General features: G+C 54.6%; 2 protein-coding genes across 4 annotated transcripts in view; both read left to right on the top strand.

Moving 5' to 3' along the window:
• The window catches only part of CCM2 (CCM2 scaffold protein), a 38,841-nt gene extending 24,990 nt beyond the window's left edge, over nucleotides 1–13,851 (top strand). The window contains exons 1-10 of one of the 3 annotated variants that reach the window (XM_055708931.1): nucleotides 2,122–2,362; nucleotides 4,723–4,896; nucleotides 5,095–5,178; nucleotides 5,395–5,578; nucleotides 6,996–7,132; nucleotides 8,252–8,387; nucleotides 8,887–8,944; nucleotides 9,740–9,878; nucleotides 10,388–10,526; nucleotides 13,156–13,851. In XM_055708931.1, coding sequence (XP_055564906.1) covers nucleotides 2,351–2,362; nucleotides 4,723–4,896; nucleotides 5,095–5,178; nucleotides 5,395–5,578; nucleotides 6,996–7,132; nucleotides 8,252–8,387; nucleotides 8,887–8,944; nucleotides 9,740–9,878; nucleotides 10,388–10,526; nucleotides 13,156–13,436 — 1,344 coding nt within the window. In that variant the 5' untranslated portion in view covers nucleotides 2,122–2,350 and the 3' untranslated portion in view covers nucleotides 13,437–13,851. Of the gene's footprint in view, nucleotides 1–2,121; nucleotides 2,363–2,729; nucleotides 3,017–4,722; nucleotides 4,897–5,094; nucleotides 5,179–5,394; nucleotides 5,579–6,995; nucleotides 7,133–8,251; nucleotides 8,388–8,886; nucleotides 8,945–9,739; nucleotides 9,879–10,387; nucleotides 10,527–13,155 lie in introns of those variants that run through there. The other 2 variants (XM_055708929.1, XM_055708930.1) reach the window with 2 other exon arrangements.
• A 10-nt stretch (nucleotides 13,852–13,861) lies between these two features.
• On the top strand, nucleotides 13,862–15,815 carry LOC129735969 (uncharacterized). The gene has a single exon (XM_055708932.1). The coding sequence runs from the start codon at nucleotides 13,862–13,864 to the stop codon at nucleotides 15,209–15,211; it is 1,350 nt and encodes a 449-aa protein (XP_055564907.1). The 3' UTR covers nucleotides 15,212–15,815.
• The last annotated feature ends 180 nt before the right edge of the window (nucleotides 15,816–15,995 follow it).

Genomic DNA, 15,995 nt, shown 5'->3' on the forward strand with positions numbered 1-15,995 from the left:
TTAACTCCTCACGCCCCTGGTCACCTTGAGAGCTTTCAGGGAGGGGAGGGCATGGAGCTTCCTGCTCAGTGTCTTGAAGGTCTGATGGTGGGTCAGACTGTCTTCCCTGAGTACTAACTGGCTTAACAACCTCCCTGGGCCTATTCTGCTGCCAGGAGCAGTGCCAGCCCTTGCAGGGAGCTGCCTCTGTCATCTCTGCCTCACACCTCAGCAGTGGCTAGTCTCCGGTGCCAGAGAGAGGTAGGGAATTGCAGGCAGGTCCTAATGTAGCTGGTGGAGTTGGTGAAACCCGTTACATGTTTTGTTGGCCTCAGACAGGAGAAATGGTGTCGGAGAGCTGAATCACACTGACACAGATGCAAGCTTGGGATGGTGAGAGGTTCTCTGGACTGTGCTGTGTCTCCATCTCTCTCCTGGCAGCTCATGGCTGTGTCCCATCTAGGCTGGGGGGCTTAGCCCCAGGCTAAGTCTGGTCTCCTGGGCTTTTTCGTGAGAGTTTGTCTTATTTCCATTGAATTTTCAGCCCCTGGAGCATTAGCAGGTAGCTTGGCCAAGGCAACCTCTTTTACCTGGGCTACCAAATCCAAGGAAGGGCTCGCCATGGCCAGGAGTGTCCCTGGAACCTGGTGGCAGCCAGGCCCTGGCACTCACTAGAGACATGTGCCCTGGCCCTTGTGGGTTTTGGGGGGACACTGGTGTGGCATGCTCCGCCGCAGTTTCTCACCAGCATTCTTTGTTCAAACATATATGAATGTAGATCAGGTGAGCTGGGTCTCCCAAAAAAAAATCCAGCCAAAGCCCATCTGCTGTTCTTCATAGAGCCCCTTCCCCTGCCCACTGGCATGCCTTTCCCTGTTGGTTTGGCCTGGTGGGCTAAGCTCAGCCGTGAGACACTCTCTCAATTAGTCAAGGCTTAAGTGCCTCATTAAATGGATGAAACTACTGTTTTCCTCCTGAATTTTAGAGCTGACTGCAGCAGGAAACCCTGAGGGATGACCACACTGGCCCATCCTCTGCCAGGAGCTGCCTCTGTCCATGAAATGCCAAGTCCCAGCTGGCACAAGGTGTTCATGTAACCCCTTTCCTGCTGCTTTCTCCTGACTTCAAGACATAAATGTGTTTGAGAAGCAAACCATGTGGGAACGAGCTCCTGGCAGCTCTTGCCTGCGCTGTGCTGCTAGTGCCTGGCCAGTGCCCTGGCACGGGGGACCTGCCCTTCCCAGACAAGCTGTTGTTTTGGCGGAGCCCCGCTCCCCATCCCAGTGGCTTTTACAGCCCAGGCTGTCCTGGTGCAGATGGCTCCAGACTGGAGAGAGACCGCAGGGAGGTGGGCTGGGAGATCACCTTCAGGGATTGCAGTTATGGGCAAGGAGTGGGGGAAAAAAGAAAAACAAACTTTTATTTTATGGATTTTAAGGAGAGATGGGATCCTTCTCTTCCTTGACCTACTAACTAGGCAGCGTGCTGGTGGGATTTGCTTGTGTCTAAGATGGGAGTCTGCTTGATGCAAGTGCCAGGTGACTGGCTCCTGGCGGGTCTTCAGGTGCTGTGTTTCCAACCAACCTCCTCAACGCCTCTGCTCAATGAGTGGATATCACCAGGGAAATGACCAGCCTCTGCCTTATCTGTGAAATTAGCACCTTGTTTTCACTAATCCTCTGAGCCTGACTCTTGGGCTCATGTTTGAGCCCAGCAAGACTCACTTGAACACTTTGCACTCTCCCAAAGGGTCTTCTGGGAGGCCTTGGTTCCAGCAGGGAGCTCTTAACCTCATTTCCAAGCTTTGCTTCTCACAGGTGAAACTTAAGGACTCAAAATTCAGGTCCTGAAAAAGCTTTACAGCCCTTGGTCTCAATAGATGTCAGAGAACAAAATAGCTCTGAAACTCAGAGGAGAAACGAGGGTTAAAAATCCCTGTGGGCTGGGGATATCTCCATCCCAGTGCAAGTCCAGGCTGTAGCGGCAAAGGATGTTGGGGTTTAGGGGTGCAGGAGGTGGGACAGCATGGCTGGGAGCCAGGAATGGGATTGAGCTTTGAAAAACAGGTTTCTGTGCCTCACCTTGCCTTGTGCCGGGCCCCGTTGCTGATAAACCTCGCAACTAACAACTTTATTTTGTCGCTGTTGCTGCGTGTAACAGAAGGAAACTGCGGTTATTGCACTTCCTGGCCACGAGCCGGCAGGCAACTGAAAGCTCATGCGTTTGCCAGTCCTTTGGGACGGGTGGCGAGCTTTGGAAGCCCCTGAGACGAGGGTAGCAGCCTCTCTCCCCTCGGGAGGTGCTGCTGGTGAGCCACCAAAGGCTCTGTGCTGGCACGGTTTGGTTTTGCTCTCTGTGGCTGGGTACTTTGATGGAGAACGAGGTAGGTGCTGGTTTTATATGGGCTCCCAGAAATGGAGAAGCTGTTGCTCCACATTGCATCACGCTGGGTGAGGCTTCCGCCATGGATTTGGGCTCCCAAATCCTCCTTCAAGGAGAAATGATGGTCCTGTCACAGCATTCTCCCAGCCCTATGGAGGCTGCCTGCATCCTCAAGGGAAAAGCGAGACTTCTTTCTGGTTTGCTCCATGTGGATTGGGCTGGATCCGGCAGCCTTGACACAGAGACGTGAACGGAGCTGGAGCTGCCGGACCGTGGCTGGTAGAGGGGGAAGCGTCTGGGGGACTGTTGTGGTACAGCCCTGACTCCGGCGGCAGGTTTCTGCATCACTCTGCTCTTGATTCCTAAAGGAGGCTGAGGGAATGAGGTCTTCATGCACCAGCAGCTGAGGTTTGGGGTTGGATACCCTTGTAGCTGGGGGGGGGCAGAGCTGGGGTCGAGCCCCATGCTCTGGTCTTGGCAAACAGACCTGTTGTGTTGAGGATTTTCTTTCTGGAGCCAGGAGCAGTCCTAGCCCCTCGGCAGGAGCCAGCTGGGTTGATGCTCCATTTCAGGAGCCTGACAGAAAAGAGGGATGAAATCTGTGGTGCTTGACGGTGCTGGTCCTGCTGCTCTAAAGGCAGAGCTGTTTCACGAGGTCAGCATCATATAGCTGTGTTTTCGATCCCTTTTGTCCTATAAATTCTCTCTATTTTTATCTCCCTGGTCCAAGGGACGCTTTTTCAGGGCCAGCCTGTCCCCAACGTCCTTGTAGTGCCTGGCTCACTCGGGGAGCCGGTAAACCAACCAGGAGCTTTTCCATCCCACTTTCCCATCCTAGTCCAATGGTTTCAAATTCTGTTGGTCTGCCCTGTTCCTGTAGATCTTTCATGCTCATCTACATTAAGAAAAGCCAACAGGAGAGGCTGAAGCTGCCTGATGGGAGCAGGTCCCACGCGTGCTCCTGAGCACAGTGCATCAGCTGCTGTGCAGGGAGGGACACTGCTGGGAGTAGGTGACGCGGTGATGGCACTCCTCCACCAAATATGATGTCCCATAGCAAGTCTCAAGCAGTTCAAGAGAAGGGTCTGCAGCAGTTCTTGACAGTGGTTTCCCAGGCAAGGTCCTGCAGTGGGCGGCTGCAAGAGATGAGCTCAATTTGCTGCAGGCTGCTGCTCTTTGAGGTTGCAAAGTACTCCACGCTTTTCTGAGCAGGAGCTCTTGGTTTATATTTAATTAATTTGCCTTTCAAAACCTCTTTTCTGCCTCTGCAGATTGTACAGTCCTTTTTCTTGCCGGTGAGAATCAACAAAGCCAAAGCATGGTTGCCCAGAGGGGTGGGAAGCAGAGAGCATCACTGCCATGGGGCTGGGCAGCTGGAGCTGAGTGTTGGTGGTGGCTGGGCAGCCAGCGAGGCCACCAAGGAGCTCTGCCTTCCTGCTCCACACCACGCAGTGGGCATTCAACACTGCTGTGGGTGCAGAGCCTTGGATCTGGCTGCTTCAAAGCATCCATTTGAGCTGGTAAACTTGGAATTGGAGAAGTCTGCCCACGCTGCCAGTCGTTTAGCCGTCGGGCAGGCTGGTGCAGAGCTCAGTGGGGATCTACTACAGGTTGGTGACAGTCCCTGGGTGTGCAGCGTCCCTGGGCTGTCCACCCAGCGCCGAGGTAGGACGGCGGTGATGCTCCCTCTGTAGCTGGGAGTCTGTGGGTGCACGCTGCCACCAGCTGGACTTGCGTTGGCTCCAGTGTTTTTCCAAACCCAGCGCTTAATGGTTTGGGAACTGCACAGACCTTTTTTTCCCAGGGGAGGCTGTCTCCTGGGGTGTTTACTTCTGTTTGTGGGTCTCCCCAGAGACCTCAGACAAGTTTGCAGCTTCTCTTGCCTTTCCTTTTGCAATCCTTCATCAAGTTGCTCGCAGCAAATGCTTAGACGAAATATAAAATTGCGCTGAGGTGAGGATTCCTCCTGCCAGTTTTGCATGTGGCCATGGCTTGCTCACTCTTACAGCTCTTGGTCTGTATATATATTTGTATTTATCCTTAACTGAAAGGTTGGGCATTGTGACTTTGGGGGAAGAACGTCCCATTTTGGTAGCAGGCGCTTATCAACACTTGCGGTCTTTCCCAGCATGTTGCAGGAAAGGGATTTTCAGTGGAAGATCATGCACTCATGGATTCATAGCTCTGAAACCAGCCTGTCCATGGGGTGGTTGGGGCTGGTAAAACCAGGCTGCAAGGACAGATGTATGGGCTGGAGGAGCACTGGGCAGTGGGTGCTGCTGGTTCCCCCCCTTTTTGGCACAGAAACTCTCTCTCTCACCCCTGACCTCAATGCCCTGGTGTTTCCCTTTCCCTCCTCAGCCTGGAATAGTGTCTCCTTTCAAACGAGTCTTCCTAAAGGGCGAAAAAGGTCGGGATAAAAAAGCCCAGGAGAAGGTTACGGAGAGACGGCCTCTGCATACGGTGGTGGTGTCCCTGCCTGACCGCGTTGAACCAGATGTGCTGCTGAATGACTACATCGAGAAAGAAGTGAAGGTAACACCTGCATGGCTGGGGCTTGTATAAAGGCATGAGAGATCTTCCATATATAGGTGCATTTAGCAGCCTCTAAATAGGGTCTTGGGCCACTATGCCTTTGCTCTGCGCTGATGGCATCTTTCTTGCAGTAGCTGGTGTGTTCAGGGGCGTGCTTAGCGTGCACATGCTGTTAACGGTTTGGTTCTTCTTTTCCAGTATTTAGGTCAACTCACATCCATCCCGGGGTACCTGAATCCCTCGAGCCGCACGGAAATCCTACATTTGATCGATAATGCAAAGGTGAGTGCTCAGCGTGTTGAATGACCTGCTCTGCGTACTCTTTCTCTAACATCCAGCATGGGAAAAAAAGATGTTTATGGAGCTTCCTCGGAGCTTGTTCCTGGTCTAACTGGTGCCCTCCATCCTGGTGTTACAAATGTGGGAGGGAAGCCCGTTACCAGACGGTTATGAAAGGGAAAATAATTCATTAAATCAGTGTAAATATGTTTATTTTAGAGAGCACACCAGCTCCCAGGGCAGCTGACCCAAGAACACGATGCTGTCATCAGTCTCTCTGCCTACAACATCAAGCTGGTGTGGAGGGATGGAGAAGATCTCATCCTCAGGGTCCCCATCCATGACATCGCATCTGTTTCCTACATCCGAGATGACTCCTCTCATTTGGTTGTGCTGAAAACAGGTAGGTTGTGGCCGGCACGGGCAGGCTGTAGCCTTGTGGTTGGGGTTTGCCGTGTGTTTTGGGGTTGTGGGGCAGAAGCCCACAGCAGCCGGTATTGCCCATGTGTGGGACGGCAGCTGGCCTGACCAGAAACAGGACACAGGCAACACTGGGTGAGCACAGACCAAAACTATTGGTGTCCTTCACGGAATCCTAGAACGGTTTAGGTTGGAAGGGACGTTAAAGATTATCTAATTACAGCCCCCCTGCCACGCGCAGGGCCCCCTTCCCCCAGCCCCGGTGGCTCCCAGCCCCGTCCAGCCTGGCCTTGGGCACTGCCAGGGCTGGGGCACCCACAGCTGCTCTGGGCAGCCCGTGCCGGCGCCTCGCCGCCCTCACAGGGAAGGATTTCTCCCTCATATCTTGTCTCCTGCCTCATGTTATTTTAATCCATCCTTTTCTGGCGGGGGTGGAGGAAGGACTGGGGATATATGTGTCTTCTGAGGGTGCTGTGACTCGCAGAGGAGTGAGCACACTGGGAGAGGTGAAGGATTCTGGAGCTGGGCTGGGTTGAGTCTGGAGATGAAGTGCAAGTTCATGCGCAGCTTAGAAATTCCCCCCGCAGCCTGTCCTCTGGCAACTGCCAACCCCCAGCTGAGAGCTATCATTTACTGACTCGCAGGAAAACGTAACAGTTTTATTCTGCATTGCCCATCCTGCTCCAGTCTGTGGGGTCCTCTGTGGATGTCAGCAAAGAGGAAAAGCAAGGAGAGCAGCTAGAGGCAGCTCCTCCAGCCTGGTCCCCATGCGTGTTGGACCTGCCCTGCTCTTTGCAGCCCTTGTACAGGTTGCTGGGAGGATTTTGCCATGAAGTTCGATGTCTAAGTGCCCATGTTGAATAACCAGGGTGATACCTACCGCTTCTGACACACCTCACTTCTTATAATACCTGGAGAGGGCCTCGAGTCTGTCCCCAGCAGCTCTGCCGTGTGTCAAACCTGCGTGGTTTTGGGCTGGAGTGTTTGGGGAACACTGAGCTACTTAGAAGATGTAATGACAGAGATTTACCAGATTATAAACCCCGTGACAACAAAGGACAGTCTATAGAATAAATGAGTAAGTGACTTAGAAGACTGTAATTCTGCTGATGGATTTCTGAGACTGACTAAGCCATGGAAATGAAGCCAGTGATTTACAGAGTTGTCAGAAACCAGCTCTAAATTACAGGCTTTCCATTCAGAGACTTTGTCCCTGGGCAGCGTTCAGGTAGAGTTCCTGGGCTTCTGAGAGTTCCCTCCTCCAGGGCATTTTCTCCTGGCTGTGGGATCCTCTGCTCTCCCCACAAGCCGCCTGCTCAGAGGACAGCTTGCCGTGCAAAGACTCCTTGCTGTTCTCTCCCTGCCTCAGCCTTTCCATCATGACTTCTCCTCTTTCTCAGCTCAGGACCCTGGGATCTCCCCAAGCCAGAGTCTCTGTGCGGAGAGCTCCAAAGCGCTTACTTCAAGCTCACTGTCTGAGAGTGGAGTGGTTCCTGTCGAAGCTTGTTGCTTGGTGGTCCTGGCTACGGAGAACAAAGTAAGACTCAAAACAGTTGATTAAAACTCCATCCCACATCGGGATTGCCTCCAGAGTCACCCTCCAATCCAAAAACTTGGGACTGAGATTACCGGGAGGTTTTCTGACTCTTAGACCAGGGTTGCCACAACTTCTTGGGTGATTGAGAGCCACAAGCCCCAGGGTGGCCTCATCCTACACCCCTCAAGTGTCCCCTCTGTTACGTGACCAGGTACTTACCTGGCCATACATTGTGTGACACACATAGGCCTGGTTTTAAGACTGCAGGGTGTGGATTGGGCTTTGCTGGAGCACAGGATGCTTACCTGGAGGAGGAAACCTGGTCCCTGCCCCAGCTCCGGGACCTGATTCGGACACGAGAGGGTATCAGAAGATGGTTGTCCCTTGGTGGTGGTGCCTGCTGCCCAGAGCTTTCTCCAGCAGCAGAAAATCTGTGAAGACAAGTGAATCTGTCTCACAACAGGATTTTACTAACCAGGGCATTTCCTGATGCTGACCTGGAAATTTGTTTCATCCGGTGTCTGCATCCAGAGATTCTGATCTCGGTCTGCGTGTTCCCACTTCTACAGCAGGAACCCTTTTCCTTCAGGGTGGAGTTTTGCTCACCTTGGTTTTGGCTCTAACACTGTCTTGAGTACCTGCACGTATTTGGGATGTAGGTTATGTAGTGAAAAGCTCAGGGAACTGAACTGAGGAGTAGGACAGAGCACCGGTATGAAATCCGTGTGCTAATTAATAGCTGCGAGTTGATGGAGCATCCAATCTCCCATTGCTTGGGTCTAGCCAGTTGAAGAGGGCTGGAACGCTCCTCTGGCAGTATGGGAGGGTGATGAGGGGGGATATATCTCAGGAGTTTGTTTGCTGTAACACCAAGGAAAAATCCCATGGGAGGTAGCTAATGAGATTTGAGGTTTGTCACCTCCAGCCCTGGAGACCCTGTGGGTCAAGCAGTGTCTGGGATCTTGGATGAGTGAGTTCCCTGTCCTCACTGGGAGGACCACCCCCTCACAAATACAGCACGCTGCTGTCCCACGTGGTGTGCCCACCATAGGGAGCCGAAGAGAAGGGCCGCTGTGGTTTCTTCTGCCTTGCACCAGCCCTTCTTTGCTCCCTCCCCAGGTGACTGCCGAGGAGCTGTGCTCACTTCTCAGCCAAGTCTTCCAGATAGTTTACACTGAGTCCACGATAGACTTCTTGGACAGAGCAATATTTGATGGGGCATCCACACCGACGCGGCACATGTCCTTACACAGTGGTGAGTCTGTGCTCTCCCGCTTTGCTTGTTTCTTACCGGGCCCTCGTGAGGGTCTCTCCCCATCTTCACTGGTATCCATCACCTCTCTTCTGCCACGCTCTGAGGTCAGAGCCAGCCTGGCCCAGCCTTGTGTGAAGTATTTAAAAAAAAACCCACCCTCCTCTGCTTTAATTTTGAGTTGGATGGGCACGAGGGCTATCTCCTGCCTGCAGATGTCTCCCCAGCTGGGCCATGGGACATCAGCCATCAATCCTTTTTCCCCATACCCTTTGCCTCTCTATTCCTGTTGGACGCAGGCACTTAATAAAACAGGCCCTTTGCGGTTCTGCATCTCTGCTGAGTCTGTATCCGGTCCTGACACAGCCCAGCCCCGTCCCCACTGCCTCCCACCTTCCAGCTGTGAAAGCTGAGTCAGACATCTGTGCACGTAGGTCATGGGCTGGGAAGAGCACCCAGTTTCTGCCTCTCAAACTCCATGTCTCGAATGTTTTCCTTGCAGATGACTCTTCTACAAAAGTGGATGTTAAGGAACCTTATGAAACGGAAGCAAGCACTTTGTAAGTTAAATGCGGTACACTGAACTCACGGGGCGCTTGGGCGTATTAGTGCAGCCTCACTGCCAGGTTTAAAGCCCCTAGAGCAGGAACTGCTGCAGTCTGCACATTGAAAAGCTTCTGCTCAGTCTGGCTGAAACGTTGGGTGGTGTTTTTACTGTCCGCATGCAGTGCCATGGTCCCTGCCTCCGCAGCGTCCGTGGCTGGATTGTTCTGCCACCGCAGGTTTCCAGAGAAGGTCGTGTACACCATGTATGCACAGTCCCCTGCGTCAGCAAAGCAGGGCCACGATGCTCGTCCGGCTGCTTTGTCTTGATGAAGTCCAGCTGGAATTGCAAGAAATGGTTCCCCCAAAACCCTTTATTTTGGAAACTTTTTGCCTCCTGAGTCGGTGACTGCTGAAAACATTGATAGCGTTTGTGGGCTGAAAACCTGACACACAAACCAGTTGTTTAAAATTGACTGATGCTGTTTGAAAATTTCACATTTAATGCCAAAATGAGGTGTTTTGAGACTTCTCCGCGCACTGTTCCAAGATAAGAAAGCAGTTAGAGGGGATATTTGCCCACACAGGGCTTAGTTTTCAGCAGGTCACCAAACCAATATAGTTAAAGTCCTCTGGCTGTGTGGGAGCCTTCAGATGCCCTTGCGAGCCGAAGGCTGCCAGCCTTATCGCAGAGAGAGCGCTTCTCCACGTGCCTCTGCTGTTCTGGCTCTCCCATGCCGCAGCCACCAGTGACAGCAAGGCAGAAGGTACCCAAGGAGCTCTGGAGGACTCACCATCTGTTTGTGTTTCAGTTCCTTTCCAGAAACCTTGGATGCAGGTGACAACTCCCCCTCTTCCTTCTCCACGCAACAGTCTCCACACATTAAGACAGTGAGTGAGAGCGAGCTGAGCACCACGGCGACAGAGCTGCTCCAGGACTATATGATGACGGTAGGGTGTCCTTGGGTCTCAGGACAGGGTGGAGGGATTTTCTTCCCTTTAGGGTGTTGGCACTCCTGGGATTTGGGTTCATTGCCTTGGCGTGTGGAACATGTGCCTATGCTGTGTAGGAACACCTCGTTCTCCTCCTTTTCATACAAGTTGTGCTTGGAGGCCTTGTGGGACCTGAATATGGGCTCACTTCCTTCTCCTGCAGGAGCATCCCCACCCCCTTGTCCCCTCTCACCATGTAAAGGCATGTCACGCCATCCACGGCATGCCAGGTCCATCACGTCGTGACTCACAGCCCTGCGTACGCTCGCAGCTTGTCCCCATTTGAAAGCTGCCAGCTCAGCAGTGGGTTGCACCAGCCTGTCCTGCTTTTCCATCAGGATGAGCTGGTTCATTACTGCAGCTCTTACCAAACAGTAATAAATCTAATCACCAACATTCCCAGGGCTTCCCATCATCTCTTCCTCCTTAAAAATCAGCAGTGTTTGCGGTGTGCTTCTCTTCCGTAGCTCCGAACAAAACTCTCTTCCCAAGAGATCCAGCAGTTCGCAATGCTCCTGCACGAGTATCGCAATGGGGCTTCGATCCATGAATTCTGCATCAACTTGAAGCAGCTCTACGGGGACAGCAGAAAGTTCCTGCTCTTGGGTGAGTAGCAGCTGCCAGGGATTAGTCATGTGTGACCGACCAAAGGGAGAGCCCTGGCCCATGCCTGGTGCCCATAGCTGATGCACCATGGGCAGTCTGGCGGGATGTGAGGGGGGTGAAAGGCTGGGTGTGGATGGCATAATGATTCTTTGGGGTGTCACCAAGCAAGGAGCAACAGCTCAACCCACCTCTCCTTGGCGATGCCTCTTTCCTGAGGACACCTGGGTCCATGTAGCTCAGCCGCTGGTCTCAGAGGTTTGAGTACGCTTCAACATTACAGAATCCCAAAATGGTTTGGGCTGGGGACCTTGAAGCCCCCCCAGTCCCACCCCTGCCACGCGCAGGGCCCCCTTCCCCCGGCCCCGGTGGCTCCCAGCCCCGTCCAGCCTGGCCTTGGGCACTGCCAGGGCTGGGGCACCCACAGCTGCTCTGGGCAGCCCGTGCCGGCGCCTCGCCGCCCTCACAGGGAAGGATTTCTCCCTCAGCTCTGATCTCCATCTGCCCTCTCTCAGCGCAAAGCCGTTCCCCCTTGTCCTGGCGCTGCAGGCCCTTGGGAAAAGCCCCTCCCCAGCTTCCTCGCCGGCCCCTTTGGCTGCTGGAAGGTGCTCCAGGGTCTCCAGGAGCCTTCCCTTCTCCGGGCTGAACAGCCCCAGCGCTCCCAGCCCGGCTGCGCAGCAGAGGGGCTCCAGCCCTCTGGCCATCTCCGTGGCCTCCTCTGGCCCCGCTCCAACAGGTCCGTGCCCTCCTTATGCTGGGGGCCCCGGAGCTGGAGGCGGCGCTGCAGGGGGGTCTCAGCAGAGCGGGGCAGAGGGGCAGAGCCCCCTCCCTCGCCCCGCCGGCCACGCTGCTGGGGATGCAGCCCAGGGCACGGGGGGCTTTCTGGGCTGCGAGCACACGTGGCCGTGTCACGTCCAGCTTCTCGCCCACCAGCACCCCCAGTCCCTCTCCTCAGGGCTGCTCTCCCTCCTGACTGCACAGGGAGCCTGGTGCCCTCTCCAGCCCAGACACCAGGCTTTTCTGTGCCTGCTGGGAGCAACTGTCCTGGCCCTTGCCCAGGTGCAGCACCTGACACCAGGTGATTCTGGCCTCAGAGGTGCCGTTCACCTGGGCACCTGCGTTCCCTGGAGCTTCACAGTCCCGGAGGGAGGGCGCATGCCCTGCCAGGGAGCAGCACTCTTCTGTTCCCCTTCAGTAAAAGGGGGCTGGGAGTGTCAGAGGCTCTTCACGTCACTCCTGCTCAGACTCTCTGCTTTGATTTTGGCATTTATAAGCTGAAGGAGAATCAGTAACAAGAGCCTGTGGAGTTGGGGCAGGCACATGTGGGCCGGAGTGGGTGCCTGTGCTCTGGCCGCAGGCAGGCAGGGCTCCCCCAGCCCCCTTCTCTTTCCTTTGTTCTGGGAATCTCGCAGCGCAGCTGGGCGCCTCCGCCAGCACAAAGGCATTTTCTTTCTGTGGTGCGCACGCAACCAGCTTGCTTTTAACATCACCGCTGCTGAAGCTGGCATGACAGCAAGGTAGCTGTGCTGGGAGGCTGACTTTATATTGCCATTGAAGAGCAGAGCCGACTTGCTTTTCCCAACCTGAGCCATCGCACTGGTGCCGTGCTCTCCTCGGGCACCCCACAATCCGTGCGAGATTGAGAAGTAAGGAGAAGCAGATCTTCTGCCCAGACTGTGCTAGAAACCTGTAAAAGTTTGTTTTTTTTTTTTAAGTTTCTGAATACCCCAGGTTTTCTTCCAAGCAGTTTGGGTAGTGACTGTAGTCTTAAATCTGGAACAGACTAGAGGGAGTAGGGGGGCACCTCAGTTTTGGCCAGTAAGGACATACACCGTGGCCAGAGGAGGGAAAAGAATGATGCTCAGCCTGGCAGCAGCTCTGTGGTTGCAGCTGGAGCACAATCAGGCCCATCTGGAGGAAAAGACATTTAAATAGCCTTAGCTTTTTATATATATATAAATATATTTATATATATATATATAAAAATATAGAAACACCTCTAATTAGAAAGAGAAATGAGTTTGTTACTTAAAATCCTCAAAGGGTAATTTACCAATAAAACAAGCAGCATGTCTAACCTGTGTCACAATGACCCTCTCTGCTTCGCAGCAGGTGACAGCCACCCCACCAGCGATGCTGGCCCATGGTGGGATGCACAGAGGGAGACAGGAGAGATGCTCCTGCAGCCGCCCTGGCTGTGCTCCTTCGGGGGCCTGCGTCAGGGCTGGTGCTGTTAGAGCAATAAGCTCAGTAAAGCTGGGCAATATGTTTCGGTGAGGAATTAGATGATGAGCCTTTTGAGCTCAGAAAATCCCACTTTAGCAGGATTTTGTCCTCAGTGGGCAGCAGCTGCCATTCTCAGGGGTGTAAATGGGAAATGTGGCCGTGAGCTGGGAGCCCCAGCCCCCCAAAACAGGCTCCTCCACCAAACCCTGGGCTGTTTCAGGGAGCTGGGGCACAGCGTTGCAGCTGGCCTCTGCTGGAAGGCTCAGAATCCCTGGGGAATTTCAGACAGCTGGGCAAATCCATGTGGAAATCTGTCCCCGGGTGTCTCCCCTACGTGCCTGTGCTGTACAGAACTCATGACGATGATGATAACTGTTTCCTTCTCGTGTTTTCTTCCCTGATCCAGGTCTTCGCCCCTTCATTCCTGAGAAGGACAGCCAACACTTCGAGAACTTCCTGGAGACCATCGGGGTGAAGGATGGCCGGGGCATCATCACAGACAGTTTCGGGAGGTACAGGCGGACGCTGAGCACTACCTCCAATTCCACCACCAATGGCAACGGCGCTGCCGGCAGCTCTGATGATCAGTCCGTCCCTTCGGAGGAGGACGAGTGGGACCGAATGATCTCACACATCAGCAACGACATCGAGGCCCTGGGGTGCAGCATGGACCGCGATTCCTCCTGAGAGCAAGCTGGGGGAGAACGGCCCCGGCAGCTCCCCACCCAGGGGGGCTCACTCTGGCACCCTCCCAGAGAGACCCCGCAGCAGTGACCGTCGCTCTGGAAGAGGTTTTGGGGCTAGATCAGGATGTAATTACTCTCCCATCCTCGTTAACGGCTCCAAGTGGCTGTTGGGCAGCAGCCAGTGCCCTCTCGCCAGGCTGGCACGCTGCGGCAGAGGACCCCAGGGCAGGAGCCTGGCCTGCAGCTGCCTCTGGTTTGGTTTTGCCAGTGCAGCGGGGAGACAAGTCGGCTACAACCCTCTGCCTGGTTTACAGTTTTGCACATGGTATCCCTGTTGTAACTGCTCTCTTCCTCCTCCTCTTCTTCTTCCTCCCCCTGTTTTTGAATGAAGTTTACCACAATGTGAATTATTTAAACCTATTGTTGATGTTGTCGAAGCATTTCGGCTCCAGACTCGCAGGAGAAACTGCCGATGGTGGTGGCGGCCGCCGGCTGCACCGTGAGCTTTTTGCTTACACTGCTGCAGCCTGGCCCGCAAACCCCATCCCCCCGGCTTTGCTCAGGAATAACGGGGGGGCCCAGGGAGGCACAGGGGTGCACAGCCCATGTGTTACCCACCACTGGGCTTGTTCTTGGCCCCCCAACACCAGGCAGGCAGCTGCTGGTGCCTGCCAGGGCGTCACCTTCCTGCCAAGCACAAGGACTTGCCCCACGCACCCCCCACCCCAAAGTCTGGGAGACCCCATGGTCCTCCCTGGCACCTGGTCTGGGGTTCGTGGTGCTGGTGGGATGTCATGGGGCGGCTGCTGGGGCTCCCTGGGGACCATGCTGTCCCTGGGGGCCCCCACCTGGACAGGACAGCTGATCCAGGACCCGCTGTCGGAAATTTCATGGGGGGGCCACAAGTTGTGCTGTACATGTTGTATATATTTTACATACCGTTATAAATACACACTTATTTTTTTAATCTGTATCCCCTGCCAGAGGAGCACTCCCATGCAGAGGGAGATGCTGTTTGCAGAGGGAGGGGGGCATCTGAGAGAAGGGTCTGGGGGGTCCCCAGTTATCCTGGTGCCACAGCCAGGCAAAGGGTGGGGCTGGAGAAGGGATGGGACAGCCGTGGCAGCACCCAGGGGTCTGCTGATGTCTCTGGCACCCATGAGTGGCTTTGGCCAGGTCCTTTGTGCAGGTGCCAGCTGCTGGAACCAGGGAGGGGGCTGGCTGGCCCCGGTGGCTCAGCAGTCTGGGGGGGTCCGGCCTCCTCCTGTGCATTCCTCTGCTCCTTGTCCCCAAAGCCCCCCAGTGCCTTCAACCCTGGCTCTCCCTGCGCAACCCCCCTGGGGCCGCACTCCAGCCCCCTTACTCCCTGCCAGCAACTCCCCACTTCACCATTACCCTTACTGGTGTCTCCTCACCGCCATCCTGTCTGTCCAGCCCAGGCAGAGAGCAGCCTTCATCCCTCCATCCTCTCCCTCCCCAGCCCTGCTGCTCCAGCTATTTCTTACCTGCCTTCCCGGGATCGCAGCCGCCGGCCCTCGGTACGATCCAGCCCGCAGCTGCCATCCCATTTCACCTGATTTCAGCTGGGGGGTCTTTAAGGACCCCCAGGACTTTAAGGGGGGCACACTGTCAAGGCACCCCAGTGCCAGGGACAGGGCAGGGACACAGCCTGGACATCCTCCGACAGACAGCCCTTCCCTTCCTTTTTCGAGGCTGATAAATTCCAGAGCAGGAAAGAGGCAGGGGACGTCCCAAAGGGGGTCCCCCAGCAACTGAAGGAAGAGATCTGGCCAGGACACATCCATCCAGGAGAGCATCTTCCCTAGGAACAAACCTGGACGGAGCAGCTCGCGGTTTCCTCCTCCTGGCACGCGTTTTGGCTGCAGGAGGGGGAGATGGTCCCGGCTCTGTCCCCCAGCTCCAGTGTCCCTGGGACTCAGGGACCAGGATTTTTTCCTTCTTCAGCCCAGCACAGAGCTGGGGGAGCTTTAGTGCCTTTTTATGATTTACAGATTAAAAAATTGCACATGTGGCTGCTCAAGTCATTAAAGACTTAAGGAAATTTGGAATTAAAAGAAAAGCCCTATTTTTGACACGATTGTATACGGAGAACTATAAAACAAGCTGTAACAGCTCGCAGTGGTTTGGTTTTTTGTTTGGGGTTTTTTTTTGTTGTTGTTGTTTTCATATACTTCAGTGGGAAATGGGACTTAACTCTGGAAATAACCCTGCGCTGCAGCACTCAGAGCGAGTGGACAGTGGCTGCCACCGGGGCTCTGCCGCCAGCGTTCCCGGCACCAGCAGGGGTGGTGGATGGATGGATGTACGTACGTGTCTGCCTTCTGTACGGGGTATTTGTTACCGGTAAATATAATTCTGCACCCAACCGTGGTTTGTCTCATTGCTAAAGGCCTCACTCACCTCCCTTGGCCCTTGCCAAAGCCTGGCTTCCTTAAGCGCCTCTGAATTAGCAACGGGGGGCAAAGCTCTGATGCCTTCCAGAGCATCCTGGCCTCTACCACCCCATCCGGTGCCACCACGTGGGGCTCCCAGAGCTGTC

This window comes from Falco cherrug, chromosome 4 (genome assembly GCF_023634085.1).
Source record: "Falco cherrug isolate bFalChe1 chromosome 4, bFalChe1.pri, whole genome shotgun sequence".
NCBI classification, from domain to species: domain Eukaryota; kingdom Metazoa; phylum Chordata; class Aves; order Falconiformes; family Falconidae; genus Falco; species Falco cherrug.